The 13,292-nt window shown below is 44.5% G+C and overlaps 1 protein-coding gene across 1 annotated transcript; it reads right to left on the bottom strand.

The window, feature by feature from the left end:
- Positions 1-11,716: 11,716 nt before the first annotated feature.
- LOC143894758 (uncharacterized) lies at positions 11,717-12,838 on the bottom strand. Its single transcript, XM_077401381.1, has one exon. The coding sequence runs from the start codon at positions 12,836-12,838 to the stop codon at positions 11,717-11,719; it is 1,122 nt and encodes a 373-aa protein (XP_077257507.1).
- Positions 12,839-13,292: the final 454 nt, after the last annotated feature.

Here is a 13,292-nt window from a genome sequence, read left to right as displayed (position 1 = left end):
GGCATGCTCTGTTCATATGAGATGTGTCCGAGCTACACTGTAAGTTCCACGCATCCGGCTCGAAGGACCAAATGTTCGCGAAATCGCTGATTAATCCCGACGATGGAAGCGGGATGAGAAGGACGCGCGTGGAAGGTGTTCACTAATTATTCACTTTATTTCTTGTGTAACTCAGACCACAGTCTGAGCCGTCTTTAATATGAGAAGAGATAAATACAGTCTGACCTGAGAGTGGTGGGCAGTCTTTCGGATTTCATTAAGCATAAGAAGTCTTTGTATAAGAAGTCTTTATGTATCGTTCGTGAGTGGGCGAGGCAATTATATTAATTGCCGTCCTCTTCGATGAATCGCCCGTGAGCCGGTGAGACACGTGGCGGTCGGCACTCGCGCACATGTGAGCCTGAGTCGTCGTGTTGATGTATCCTGAGTAGAGCTGGATGTGTGGTCGCTTTACATGTTAATGCAGTATCTCAGCAGCTGTAATCACTGCGGTGAGCACTTTAATGTGTATAGTCACAATCAAGATGCACAGAGCACACATCGTGCGTCTGATCACTGCGCGGCCATTTGCACAAATGCCTCGATCGCGAGGAAGACGTTGGCGATGAGCGCGCCCGTGCGGGCGCGAACTACCGCGGTGATGCGGAGTCGATATTCGATCGATGCTGCCATCTGATCGGGCGGCGCAACGGTAACGGAATCTCGAACAATGAGCTATATTCACGACATGAACAACAATAGCAAAATAAGTGATAAGTTTTTTCACTGAATTTACTAAACTAAATCTTGTACTAGACAGTCTTTGATTGACACATTAATTCACCACAGCATAAACGTAATACTAGATAACTAATAATTCGCAAGATATTTATCAGAAGATTATAAAGTAATTGAATAAGAACTTATATAGCAACGCAAGGAAACGGTTATTCGATAGTGTTATTACAATGCCAGAAACGATTTATATATTTCGCAAAAAGTGTATTCTCATTTCATATGTAATACAAAGAAAAGTACATATAGCTCGCAAATTAACAAGAGATATTGTCTAATTAATGAGATAGAAATAATCGTACAAAGAAGAATTAAAGTTTTTACTTGTCATGAAAATGGTTGCAACCAAACTATTAATTATTTACTTTACTTTAGACTGAGCTCAATGTTATACAATTGAATCGAAATGAATTGTGCACAAACCCGAAATAAGAGATGAGGATAACTTTCCTCACCAGAATAACAAGGATAACTTTCCCCAGAAGAACAAGGATAACCTTCCTCAGATGAGCATAGGATCCTTTGATCAGGATTCCTAACGTAACGTTAGATGAACTTCTAACGTCTCTACTTGCTATTATGAAATGGTTACCTTGTGAGCAAAACAGATAAATAATTAGAGCTAATCTTACAGAGCACGCCTCAGACTTTCTTTCCTCTCGATGTATAAGTAGCTGCTTGTATTTAGCTTGAATAGGATTCCTCGAACGTTCCAGAAAATGGCTGCCTTCCTCGAACCTTCCACGTGCCGGTATGGCTCGCCAGGATGTATCTCGCTGGCTTCTTCTCAGTGACGATCGCTGTTGTCCATGAGCTTTTCCGATCCGTATATGTTTCACAATTATCTTATGTATTGCACACGAATAGGCCGATCTCAAATACTTTATGACTTCACTGCGAAAAGATGATGCAATTATGCGACTCGAATTTATGTATAACGCACGATGTTTCACGCACGATATCTGCGAGACGACTGTGCTCGCTCGGCCGGGCTGCGCGCCCCTCCTAACATGCTCAAGCATGCGCAGTAAACACGTGCCTCGCCACTTGGGACGCAGCGTTGTCGGCGCCGCTCGCGCGCTTTTTCCATGAACTACGTAGAACGCGCGGCTTGACCTATCAGATTACAATCGACACTGATGGCCGCAAAAAAGAATAACACAATCTTTCTCTCTCTCTCTCTCTCTCTCTCTCTCTCTCTCTCTCTCTCTCTCTCTCTCTCAACTTCAAACATTCCGCCCGCCTTCGTTAACGTAGTTGACAAATAAATAACTAATGAATGCGACAAGCTAACAAAGAATCTAGCTTGGTGATTTGATATGTTACTAATAGAAAGACCTGCAGAGCATACTCTGTTTCTAGAATACCGCCCGCCATTCAGAGCCTAATTAAATAAGAGATCAAGTGTACTGATAGTAAAGAAAAATTTTAGCTTTATTCTGTCTTACTAGTGCTGGATGATAATTGAGACTCTGATTCATCATCTAATAGATCGATCGTATTTGAAGAAAATTCGGAAACATGTACCGTTGTGTGATGCTTTTTACCACATTTCTTGCATCGTGTTTCTATTTTGCACATTGATACCTTATGTTTCCCTAAACAATTGTAACACAACTTGTGTTTGTCTATGAGTGCTAACCTTTGATTTATAGTCCCGTTGACATACATAGGACATTTTACATGAAAATGTTCTCCCTTACAAATGGAACAAATGAAGTGGCCACATGATGAGTTGTTATTAGACGTTTCCGAATAATGAGATTTTGTTGAAGCCCTAAATGTGATCTTGTCCCCTCGAGACTTTTCATACGCCTGCAGCGAAGAAAGGCGAGTAATTAAAAAATCGATGAGTTCTTTCCATGATGGAGGAATTTTTGAAGAACCTAATGAATTTTCCCATGCTTTTACTGATTCTGAATCCAACTTTAGTACCGTCAAGTGAACAAAAATGATATCCCACGTTTCAACAGGCTGTTGCAAAGTTTCCAAAGTGCTATGAATTTGCAGCACAGTGGTATACAATAGTTCTAATTCGACAGAAGATTCCCTTGTCATAGGTTTTAGATTGAATAATGAATCTAATGCTGTGTTGACCTGTGCTGACGCAAAAAAGAATAACACAATCTCTCTCTCTCTCTCTCTCTCTCTCTCTCTCTCTCTCTCTCTCTCTCTCTCTCTCAACTTCAAACAGACTGATTTAGCAAAGCGTTTAAATCGAAGTGAGTCCAACGACACTTCTTGCTTATCCCCGCCGTATACAGCAATTAGGAACCATTCGCCCGCTGCCATAAAGACCTCCGTGTCGACATCTTTGGCCTTGAATAGTTGAGCAGCTGATTTCAACTGTGGGTCCTTTCGGAGTACCGACATAAATTTTTTCTTTCCCACATTGAAAAGTGCTGACGTTGTGTCACACCCGCTGAAGGCGTGCAGGAAAAAAATGTAGTCTGCAAGCTCTGGATTTTTTAAACATGCAGGTGGAAGGAGCGAAGCAGGTGTTTTTCCTTTCGCAGGCTTGCGGAAAAAAATATTACATTTATCCTGGGCAAGTCCGGTTAGCAGTACAAGTAAATCGACGTCTTCACCAACGATTTCTACGTAATCGTATACCGTTGATTGTTCGATCGCAGTTTGAACAATGAGAGTATCGGCGTCTTCGAAGGCCTGGTGAACGGATATACCAGCTGTCGCAAAGTACGAACAGACCATTGTGATTAAACGTTGTTTGTTTTTGGCATTCGCCAAAAATTTTTCTTGGCTCGTCTGTATCACAGTGTCCTCTTTGAACGATACTTCCAGTGTTTGATGCATCTTCTCACGCCTCAACCTTTCACATGTTTTTGTCCCCGCGATACTGGCGTCGTCTAGGTAACCGTCGAATACGACTGTTACGTTATTGCCAAAGTTGTTTTGCACATAACTTACATATTTCTTGCAGATGACGTCGAAAGTTGACACACGACCCCACACAACTTTGTGCAGTAAGTAACCTCCGTCAATGACGTGCAGTTTTTTCTGGCCAGGTTGCATAGCCATTGTCAACGGTTCAAATTCACTATACAGGGTGTTCGATATAAAAGTAACCACCCGAATAGGGGGGGTAGATTGGGTCAAACTGAAAAGAAAAGTCTCGTACCATTTTGCAAAATTCGCAATAGTTAACGAGTTATTAAATAAAACGTCTGAGCGAATGCGCGCACAAGGAGCGATAGAGGCGGGCCTCGGCGGCTGGCTGGGCTGGCACGGTGCCCGGCGCGCGGCGAGCGGCGGGGGTCGAGAGACGAGCGGCGAGCGGGGCGCGGCGCGGCGCGGCGAACGTCGAGCGACAGATGTTATACACTACGACGAAAAAGTATTAGAGCCAGCCCATACTAAACTTACGATAATTCCTTCGCGTAAACGGGATTTTCCTTCGCGTAAACGGGATTTTGTAGTAACTTACAATAATTTACTCCGCGTAAACGAGTGAATTATCGTAAGTTACTACAGAAGTAACGCGCTCGCGTAAACGTAGTAACAGTAGGTAGCACACGTATTGGCTATTGCATAGGCATTGCCGTAACGTCTTACGCCTTAGATAATATTAATTAGTTTAGCTTGAATTATGTGTAATAAAAACATTTAATTTTAGTAAATTTAATTATTTTGCATGTCAAAGTTTACGAGGTTTACCACAAGCCTTAATTTAACTTTTGTTTATGTTATAATAACTTTAATGGTGCGTGTCCACCTGCGAGTAAAACTCTCGAGAGTAGCTCTCAAGATTGATTCTCGCAAATGGACATATTCCTAAAGAGTACCTATAACGGAGAATGAATCGCAGCTCTCGGCAAGCGAACTTTTCAAGACCTACTCGCAAATCGACACGACGTTATTTTACTCTCGGAGATCAGCTCGCCAAGCTCGAACGCTGTTCGTATTTTGAGAGCTACATGATGACACAAAGGAACTTATTGAATAATGCGGAAATCATGAACCATTGTAGAATACTACTGTGACAGAAATAAAAGTTTTTTTAATTTTTATGTTTTGCGAATAAAGTGCGAAAAATTCATAATTTAAAGAATTAGATAAGAATATTTTTAATACATTCTCTGCTTATTACATGGTCAATAATTAGTAACACTTTCGTTTTACGTACTTTGCACGTTTTAATTACAGCGTTGAAATTAAATACATTTTTACATCGCAAATTAAGTACATTAAAAAAAAAAATATTAAATATTTACATGTAAAAATCTAACATCAAGGTATTTCGCAAACTGAAAACTAAATAATAATATCGCACTATGTATTACACTTCACAACTTGTAAGTCTGCAGAAACTTTTTATTGTTAGGAGTCTTCAATCTCAAGCTCTCTAATTAAAGCAGATCCAGCACCAAATGTACACCTGCGATCAATCCATTGCTTGACCCAGAAGGTCTTTTTGTTGTTTCAACGGCACTATAGCTCAAGTTCAAGCCATAGCCTCCTGAAGTTCGTCCTGTATAAAAGCCGAGGCCTCCCTTCTGCTTTCTTAGAGATACACTCTCGGCGGGTTGCCATTAACCCTTCCGAGAGGTGGCGATCAAATAAAAACCGCGGACAATTTTCGGTCGGATTTGAACTCGGATCATCAGCTCGTTAGAGCAGCGCATATCTTTCTGCGCCATGATCGCCCTTTTTCTTTTCAAAATAATGCTAGTCACTATAGCAGCCGCAAGTTTTTTCGTTTACGCGACATTATGATGTCACCACTCTCAGACATCAACTAAAAAAATACGTAAGTGGATACGGTTTTGAGAGAACTCCCAGAAAAAATACTCTTTGGATTCTCGCGAGATGCTCGCGAGAATACAATGTCAGAAAAATTACTCTCAGATGGACAGTGTCAGAATAACTCTCGAGAGATATTCTCGAGAGTTTTAAGGCGCGTGTCCACCTGCGAGTAAAACTCTCCAAAGTAGCTCTCGAGTTATTCTGACACTGTCCATTTGAGAGTAATTTTTCTAACATTGTACTCTTGCGAGCATCTCGTGAGAATCCAGAGAGTATTCTTTCGGACAGTTCTCTCAAAACTGTGTCCACCTACGTACTTTTTTAGTCGATCTCTGAGAGTGGTGACATTATAATGTCTCGTAAACGAAGAGACTTGCGGCTACTATAGTGGCTAGCATTATTTTAAAAAGAAAAAGGGTGTTAAATAACAACAAAAAGACCATCTGGGTCAAGCAATGGATTGATCGCAGGTGTACATTCGGTGCTGGATCTGCTTTAATTAGAGAGCTTGAGATTGAAGACTCCTAACAATAAAAAATTTCTGCAGACTTACAAGTTGTGAAGTGTAATACATAGTGCGATATTATTATTTAGTTTTCAGTTTGCGAAATACCTTGATGTTAGATTTTTACGTGTAAATATTTAATAATTTGAGACTTCCGTTTCCGGTTGGTTAGGTGTGAGTTGGCGATTTGTGCGAGCGAAAAGCGAGGTACGAGTGTGAGAGATAGAGCGAGTGAGAGAGCGTGGAGAGTGAGAGGTGAGCTCGGTGAGGGAAAGGGAAGGTAGGAGAGTGGAGGCAGCGCGGAGGATAAGGGAGGAGAGTCCGTGGAGGCGAAGGAGAATTGGGAAGGTTGAGGTTAGAGAGACGAGCGTAGAAGGGGAAGGATAGAGAGCGCGAGAGTGAAAGGCTAGGGAATTCTGGGGACATCGGGATAACGCCGGGAAGTAGTACGGCCGTAGAGTAGAGGATAGATGGCGCATTTTGCGGATAGGTTGGGGAAAGAGAGACGCGGAAGTACGGGGAATATAGATGAGCTTTCCAAGAGGAAAGGAAGTATAGAGGAGATGTTTAAGAGGAAGAGGAATAAAATAGAGAAGGAAGAAGGCGCGGGGGGGGAAGAGGACGAAGACTTCTCGAAGAGAAGCAACAAAACGGTGAGAACGCCACCAGGGGGGGCAGGGGGGGAGGATATGGATGTGAAGGGGTTGTTGAGAGGAATAAGGGAGGAAATGAGGGAGGGGTTAAGAGGAGTGAGAGAGGAGATTAGAGAGGTGGCGAAGGAGCAAAAGGAAGCAATGATGGAAGAAGTAAAGAAGATAAAAAGCAAATTGAAAGAGAGAGAGGAGATGTGGAGAAGGGAGAGAGGAGAGCTCCAGAAAAGAATAGAGGACATGGAACGAAAGCTGGAGGGGATGCAGATGGAGGTAAAAGGAGGAGGTCTTGGGGGAGGAAGAGGTAGAGAGGAAAGCGGAGGAGGGCCGAGGGAGGAGGGGAGGGGAGAGGCTGATTGGAAGGAGAGGGTGGAAAGGCTGGAAAGGAGGTACGAAGTAAAGGAGAGGGGAGAAAGAAGAAGAAACATTCTGATAAAAGGAGTGAAGGAAGATGCGGGAGGAATAAAGGGGGGAGTGGCGGAGGTGATGAAAAAGTTAAGCGTGGAGGTGAAGATAGAGGAGATTAGAAAAATAGAGGCGGGGAGAAAAGAGAAGGGGGGTATGGCAGTGGTGAAAGTGGGAAGTGAAGAAGAGAAGGCGAAAATAATGAGAAATAAGTGGAAACAGAGGCGAAAATACGTGGATAGACGAAGACTTGACATGGGAGGAAAGAAGGATAAAATGGAAGATAAACCAAGTGGCATGGAAGGCAAGAGGAGAGGGTAAAAAGGTACGGATAGAGATGGGAAGAGTATGGATAGAGGGGGAATGGTGGGTGTGGGATGAGGTTAGAGGTATGCTTAGGAATGGCAGAGAGAGGTGCTGGGAGGAAGGGCAAGGGAAAGGAAAAGAAAATGAAAGAGAGGAAGAGCAAAGGCAGGGGGAATAGAGGAGGAAGAGGGAACGGGTAGGGGGGAAGAAAGAGGAGCAGAAATTGAGATGGATAAGAGAGAGGAACTGGGTGGAAGAGTGGGAGAGGAAGAGGGAGAGGAGGGAGAGAGGAGAGGGAGAGGGGGGGAAGTAGTATTTATAAGGTGGCCTTTTGGAATGTGGCGGGGCTAACAAATAAAGATAAAGAGTTTTGGAAAAGGCTGGAGGATTGGGACGTAATGGTGTTATGCGAAACGTGGGTGGACGGTAAGGGGTGGGAAAGGATAAAAGAAAAAATGCCAAGAGGCTACGTATGGGAAATGCAGAGAGCAGGGAGGAAGAGCCGGAAGGGAAGGGCGATAGGAGAAATGATAGTAGGGGTGAGGGCAGGGATCAAGATGGAAAGAAAGAAGACGAAAAAAGATAAGGAAGGGATAGTATCGATAAAAGTGAAACTTGGAAAAGAGTGGTGGAGGGTAGTGGGAGTATATATAAATAAGGATATGGACCGGAAGTTGGAAAACCTGAAAGAATGGGTGGAGGAGATTGAGAGGGGAATGAGAGTGCTGATAGGAGGGAATTTTAACGCAAGGACCGGTAAGGAAGGAGGGTTCGTGGAAGAGGGAGAAGAAGAGATGGGGGAAGGAGAGAGGAGATCGAAGGATGGCAAAGTAAATGGGGAAGGAAAAAAGCTGTGTAGATTCCTGGGGGAACGTGGGTGGGCGATTTTTAACGGAGGAATAAGAGGTGATGAAGAAGGAGAATGGACGTATACAGGGGGAAGAGGGGAGTCGGTGATTGACTACGTGTTAGGGGACAGGAGGACAAAGGAAAGGGTAGAACGGGTGGTGGTAGAAGAGAAGGTCGATTCAGACCATCAGCCAGTGACAGCGTGGGTGGAAGGGTGGGAGGAAGGTATGGATAAGGGGAAGGGGGGAAGGAGCGAAAGTGGGAGAGGGGACTGGTCAGAAGAGGGCAGGAAAAAATTTAGAGAGTTAATGGGGGATAGGCAAGCTCGAGGAGGGGGAGTGGAGGAAGAGTGGCAGAGGTTGAAGGAGAGGATAAGGGAGGTATTAAGGGAAGTGAATGGAAGGGGCAAAAAAAGCGGAGGAAGGGGCTGGTGGGATGAGGAATGTAGGGAGGGAAAAAAGAGAGTTGGCAACATGTTAAGAAAATGGAGAAGGGAAGGAGGAGAGGGGGACAGTTACAGGGAGGAAAAACAGCGATACAAGAAGCTATGTGAAAGGAAGAAAAAAAGAGAAGTGGAGAAATGGGAAGAGGAAGTAAAGGAGGTCAGGACGGAGGGGCAGGTATGGAAGGTGGTAAACAGGGAGAGAAAGAGGAGAAGGAGGGTGAATGAGGGAATTAGTATGCAGGAATGGGATGGGTACTTTAAAGAGTTGTTGGGAGGAGTGAATGGGAGGGTGGTGATGGGAACAAGAAGAGGGGAGAGGAGGGAGGAGGAAGAGGAGATAAGGAGAGAAGAGGTGTGGGAGGTAGTGAGGAAGCTTAGAGAGAGAAAAGCGTTGGGAAGTGATGGAATTCCGAATAAGGTTTGGAAGTTTGGAGGGGAGGTAGTAAAAGAATGGCTATGGGAAGTGTGCAATAGAGTGTGGAAAGGAGAGGGGTGGCCGGAAGATTGGAGGGAGGGAATTATAGTGCCTATAGGAAAAAAGGGGGAGGGGGAAAGAGTGGGGGACTACAGAGGGGTGACGTTAGCACAAACAGCATACAAAGTGTATGCTGCCGTACTGGCGGAAAGGTTGAGGAAAGAGGTTGAAGAGAAGGGCTTGCTGCCACCGAGTCAGACAGGGTTTAGAAGAGGGTTTGGGACCACGGACAACATTTACGTATTGAATCACCTGATAAACAGGCAAGTAAATGGAAAGAAAGGGAAGATGGTGGTGATGTTCGTGGACTTAAAAGCAGCTTTTGACTCGGTGGACAGGAGGATTCTAGTGGAAGCCATGAGAAAAAGGGGAGTAAGAGAGGGCTTGGTGGAGAGGTGTAAAGAACTGCTGGGGGAGACGATATGCAGAGTAAGGGTAGGGGAGGAGATGGGAGAGAGATTTTGGACAGGAAGGGGAGTCAGACAAGGGTGTCCGTTAAGTCCGATTCTGTTCACCTTGCTGCTGGCGGACATTGACGATGAACTGAAAAAAGGGGGCTGGGGTGGAATAAAGCTGGGAGGGAAAAAGATATATACACTGGCTTATGCAGACGATATAGCGATGTTAGCGGAGAATGAGGAAGATATGAAAGGAATGATAGGAAAACTGGAGGGGTATTTGGACAGAAAGGGATTGGTATTGAACAGTGAAAAAACGAAGATAATGAGATGCAGAAAAGGGGGAGAAAGATGGAAAAAGGTGAGTTGGAGGTGGAAGGGTAGGATAATAGAGGAGGTGAAAAAATTCTGCTATTTGGGATATGTAGTAAAATGAAATGGGAGGCAGGATGAACATGTAAAAGAGAGGACGAGGAGAGGGGCGGCGTTGCTGGGACAAGTATGGGGGATCGGAAAGAGGAGGTTTGGGGGGGATTGGGGTAGGAGAATATGGTTGTTTGATAAGTTGATATGGACGGTGATAAGTTACGGAGTGGAAATATGGGGGTGGAGGGAAAGAGGGGAAATAGAGAGATTACAGGAAAGATATTTAAGGTGGGTGTTGGGAGTGGAAAGATGTATACCGGGATATATGATTAGGGAGGAGTTACAAAGGGAGAAACTAAGAGGAAGGGCGGTTATGAGAGCATGGGGGTATGAGAAAAAATTGGAGGGAAAGGAAGGGGAGCTGGCAAGGGAATGCTGGGAGGAGGTAAAGAGGAGGGCGAAAAGAGGGGTGAGCAGGGGGGGATGGGAGGAGGAGAGAAAAGAAGCGGTGGAGAGCAGGGGCTGGAAGATAGAGGAGGTGGAGGAGCTGAGGGAGGATGGGATGTGGAGGACGTGCTTGAGAAAGAAAAGAGAATGCAAAGAGAAGAGAGGTGGAAGGAGATAGGGGAGGCAAAATTTAACAAGTGGTATGGCATGATAAAAGGGGAGGAGATACCGGAGTACTTAAAAAAGAACTGGGGAGAAAATAGGAGGCAGAGGGTGGCTAGATACAGGCTGGGAGGTGGTATGAGGGGGGTGAAACATTGGATGGCAGAGGAGAGAAGAGTGTGCAAGGTGTGTGGAGGGGGGGAGGAGACATGGGAACACGTGTGGGAAGATTGTGCAGATTGGGGGGGAGGGAGATCATGGCAGGAAGCGGTGGGGGAGGTATTGGGGGAAGAAGGGGAGGGGGAGAGATGGCTGAGGAAATTAGAGAGAGTAAGGGAGGGAGAGGGTGATGGAGGGGACTGGGAGGTAAGAGAGGGGAGGAGTGAATGAGAGAAAGAGGAGGAGTGAGGAGTTTGTAAACGGAAACGGAAGTCCTCAGAGATAGGGAACTTGCGAGCGTGTGTGTGTGTGTAAAGATAGGTAGGGCGATTAGTATGTAAGGTTAAATGTAAAATAGGCTAAGGTAGGTTAAGTGAATGTAAAGGGTTGGGAACGTCCCTACAAAACGCCTTGCAACCCTGAGGGGAGCCAATAAATATATCTATCTATTTAATAATTTCTTTTTAATGTACTTAATTTGCGATGTAAAAATGTATTTAATTTCAACGCTGTAATTAAAACGTGCAAAGTATGTAAAATTAAAGTGTTACTAATTATTGACCATGTAATAAGCAGAGAATGTATTAAAAATATTCTTATCTAATTCTTTAAATTATGAATTTTTCGCACTTTATTCGCAAAACATAAAAATTAAAAAAACTTTTATTTTTGTCACAGTAGTATTCTACAATGGTTCATGATTTCCGCATTATTCAATAAGTTCCTTTGTGTCATCATGTAGCTCTCAAAATACGAACAGCGTTCGAGCTTGGCGAGCTGATCTCCGAGAGTAAAATAACGTCGTGTCGATTTGCGAGTAGGTCTTGAAAAGTTCGCTCGCCGAGAGCTGCGATTCATTCTCCGTTATAGGTACTCTTTAGGAATATGTCCATTTGCGAGAATCAATCTCGAGAGCTAGTAGTAGTAGTACAGAAGTGGGAGGTACCACCAAGGTCCCTATCGGCCACTAGATCTAACTGATCCTCTGTGCTTTCCCACTCGTTTTCTTTGCTAGGTCTCGAGATACAGTCCCGAACCTTGTACCAGGTTTATCAGATCTGTAACCCTAGCATTTTCTAAATCCTGGGGGGTTAAAAACATACTCCCCCAGGTTTTGTATCTTTTGCATATAAATGCCGGGCATTGGCATATTATATGTACATTGTCTTCTTTCTCGTCTCCGCAAAGGCGACATGCCTTTTGCTCCGCAAGCCCGAGATTAAAAAGGTGTGCTCTGAGTAAGGCAGAGTGACCAGTAAGCAGTCCCAACGCCATTCTCAGTTTCTGTTTACTTAGCGCCAGTAGTTCTTTAGCCCTACCTGGTCTGCTGTCTTTCATCAAAGTCCTGGCCTGGCGGCAGGTTTTTAACTTCTCCCACCTGGCCAGATGTTCCCTTTTCAGGCGACCTTTGATGATTTCTTTGCCTACTGCAAAGGGTATTCCCGTCACCTGGCCGATTGGTGCTTCATTAGCTCCCTTCTTGGCCAGCATGTCTGCGGTTTCATTCCCGGGTATTCCTTGATGCCCAGGCACCCATACTAACGTGACTTTGTTAGATCCGCATAGTCTTTCTAATGCTAGCATGCAATCCCAAACCAATGCTGATTCAGTAGTTGTTTTTGCCAGCGCTTGTATGGCTGCTCTACTATCCGAGCAGATGTTTATCTTCTTTCCCTTTGTATCTTTGTTTAGCAGGTATTCCGTGCACTTTAGGATAGCCAGTATTTCAGCTGTAAAAACAGTTGAGTGGCTTCCCACAGGAATACTTTCCCTGTGGTTTTCCTTCGGCCCGTAGAATCCTGCCCCGAAGCAATCATTAATGCCTGACCCATCAGTGAACCATAGGTCCACATTGGGATCCCCGACTCCCTTCAGGTCAGACCAGTCTTTTCTAGTTAGTATTCGTATTTTGAAGTGCTTTACCAACTGGTATTTTTTAAGAATTCTATCTTGTTTTGAAGTGAAAGGGTGTTTCTGGAACAGGTCGGACCTTGTGTGTCCCAATCCTGTATTTCTCCATTCTCCCTGACACTTTAGTCTGTATGCTGTGTTCCTTGCTGAGTTTACCACGGCCAGGTCCAGTGGAGGCACACAGAGTGCAATTTCTAGCGCCTCTGTGGGGGTAGTCCTCATAGCCCCTACTGCAGCCCTTAGGTAGCTACCTTGTAGGCTTTTCAGAAGGTTCTTTGCTTCCACTTTCTCTGTTCTGGGCCACCAGATCACAGATGCATAAAGTAGTCTCGGTAACAGTACCGCTTTGTACAACCATAGTGCTATGGGAGCTTTGATGCCCCAAGACTTTCCCATGGCTCTTCTGCACATCCACATGCATGTGTAGAATTTTTTCCTGCTCTCTGCAATGTGTACTTTCCAGTTAAGTTTGGTATCTATATGTAGTCCCAAGTATTTAACTGAGGTTGTAAAGGGGATTACCTTCCCCCAGAGCTTAAGAGGCTCAATGGGTTCTGGTTTGTATTTTCTAGTGAAGACCATTATATTTGTCTTTGATGGATTAACCATCAATCCCTTGGCCTCACACCATTTTTGGACGATCTTTAGGGCATCTTCCATGCGGTCCCTTAGGGTA

Source organism: Temnothorax americanus, unplaced genomic scaffold (genome assembly GCF_048541705.1).
Source record: "Temnothorax americanus isolate GAGA-0224 unplaced genomic scaffold, ASM4854170v1 Scaffold140, whole genome shotgun sequence".
Classification (NCBI taxonomy): domain Eukaryota; kingdom Metazoa; phylum Arthropoda; class Insecta; order Hymenoptera; family Formicidae; genus Temnothorax; species Temnothorax americanus.
This window is presented reverse-complemented; position numbering and strand designations above follow the sequence as displayed.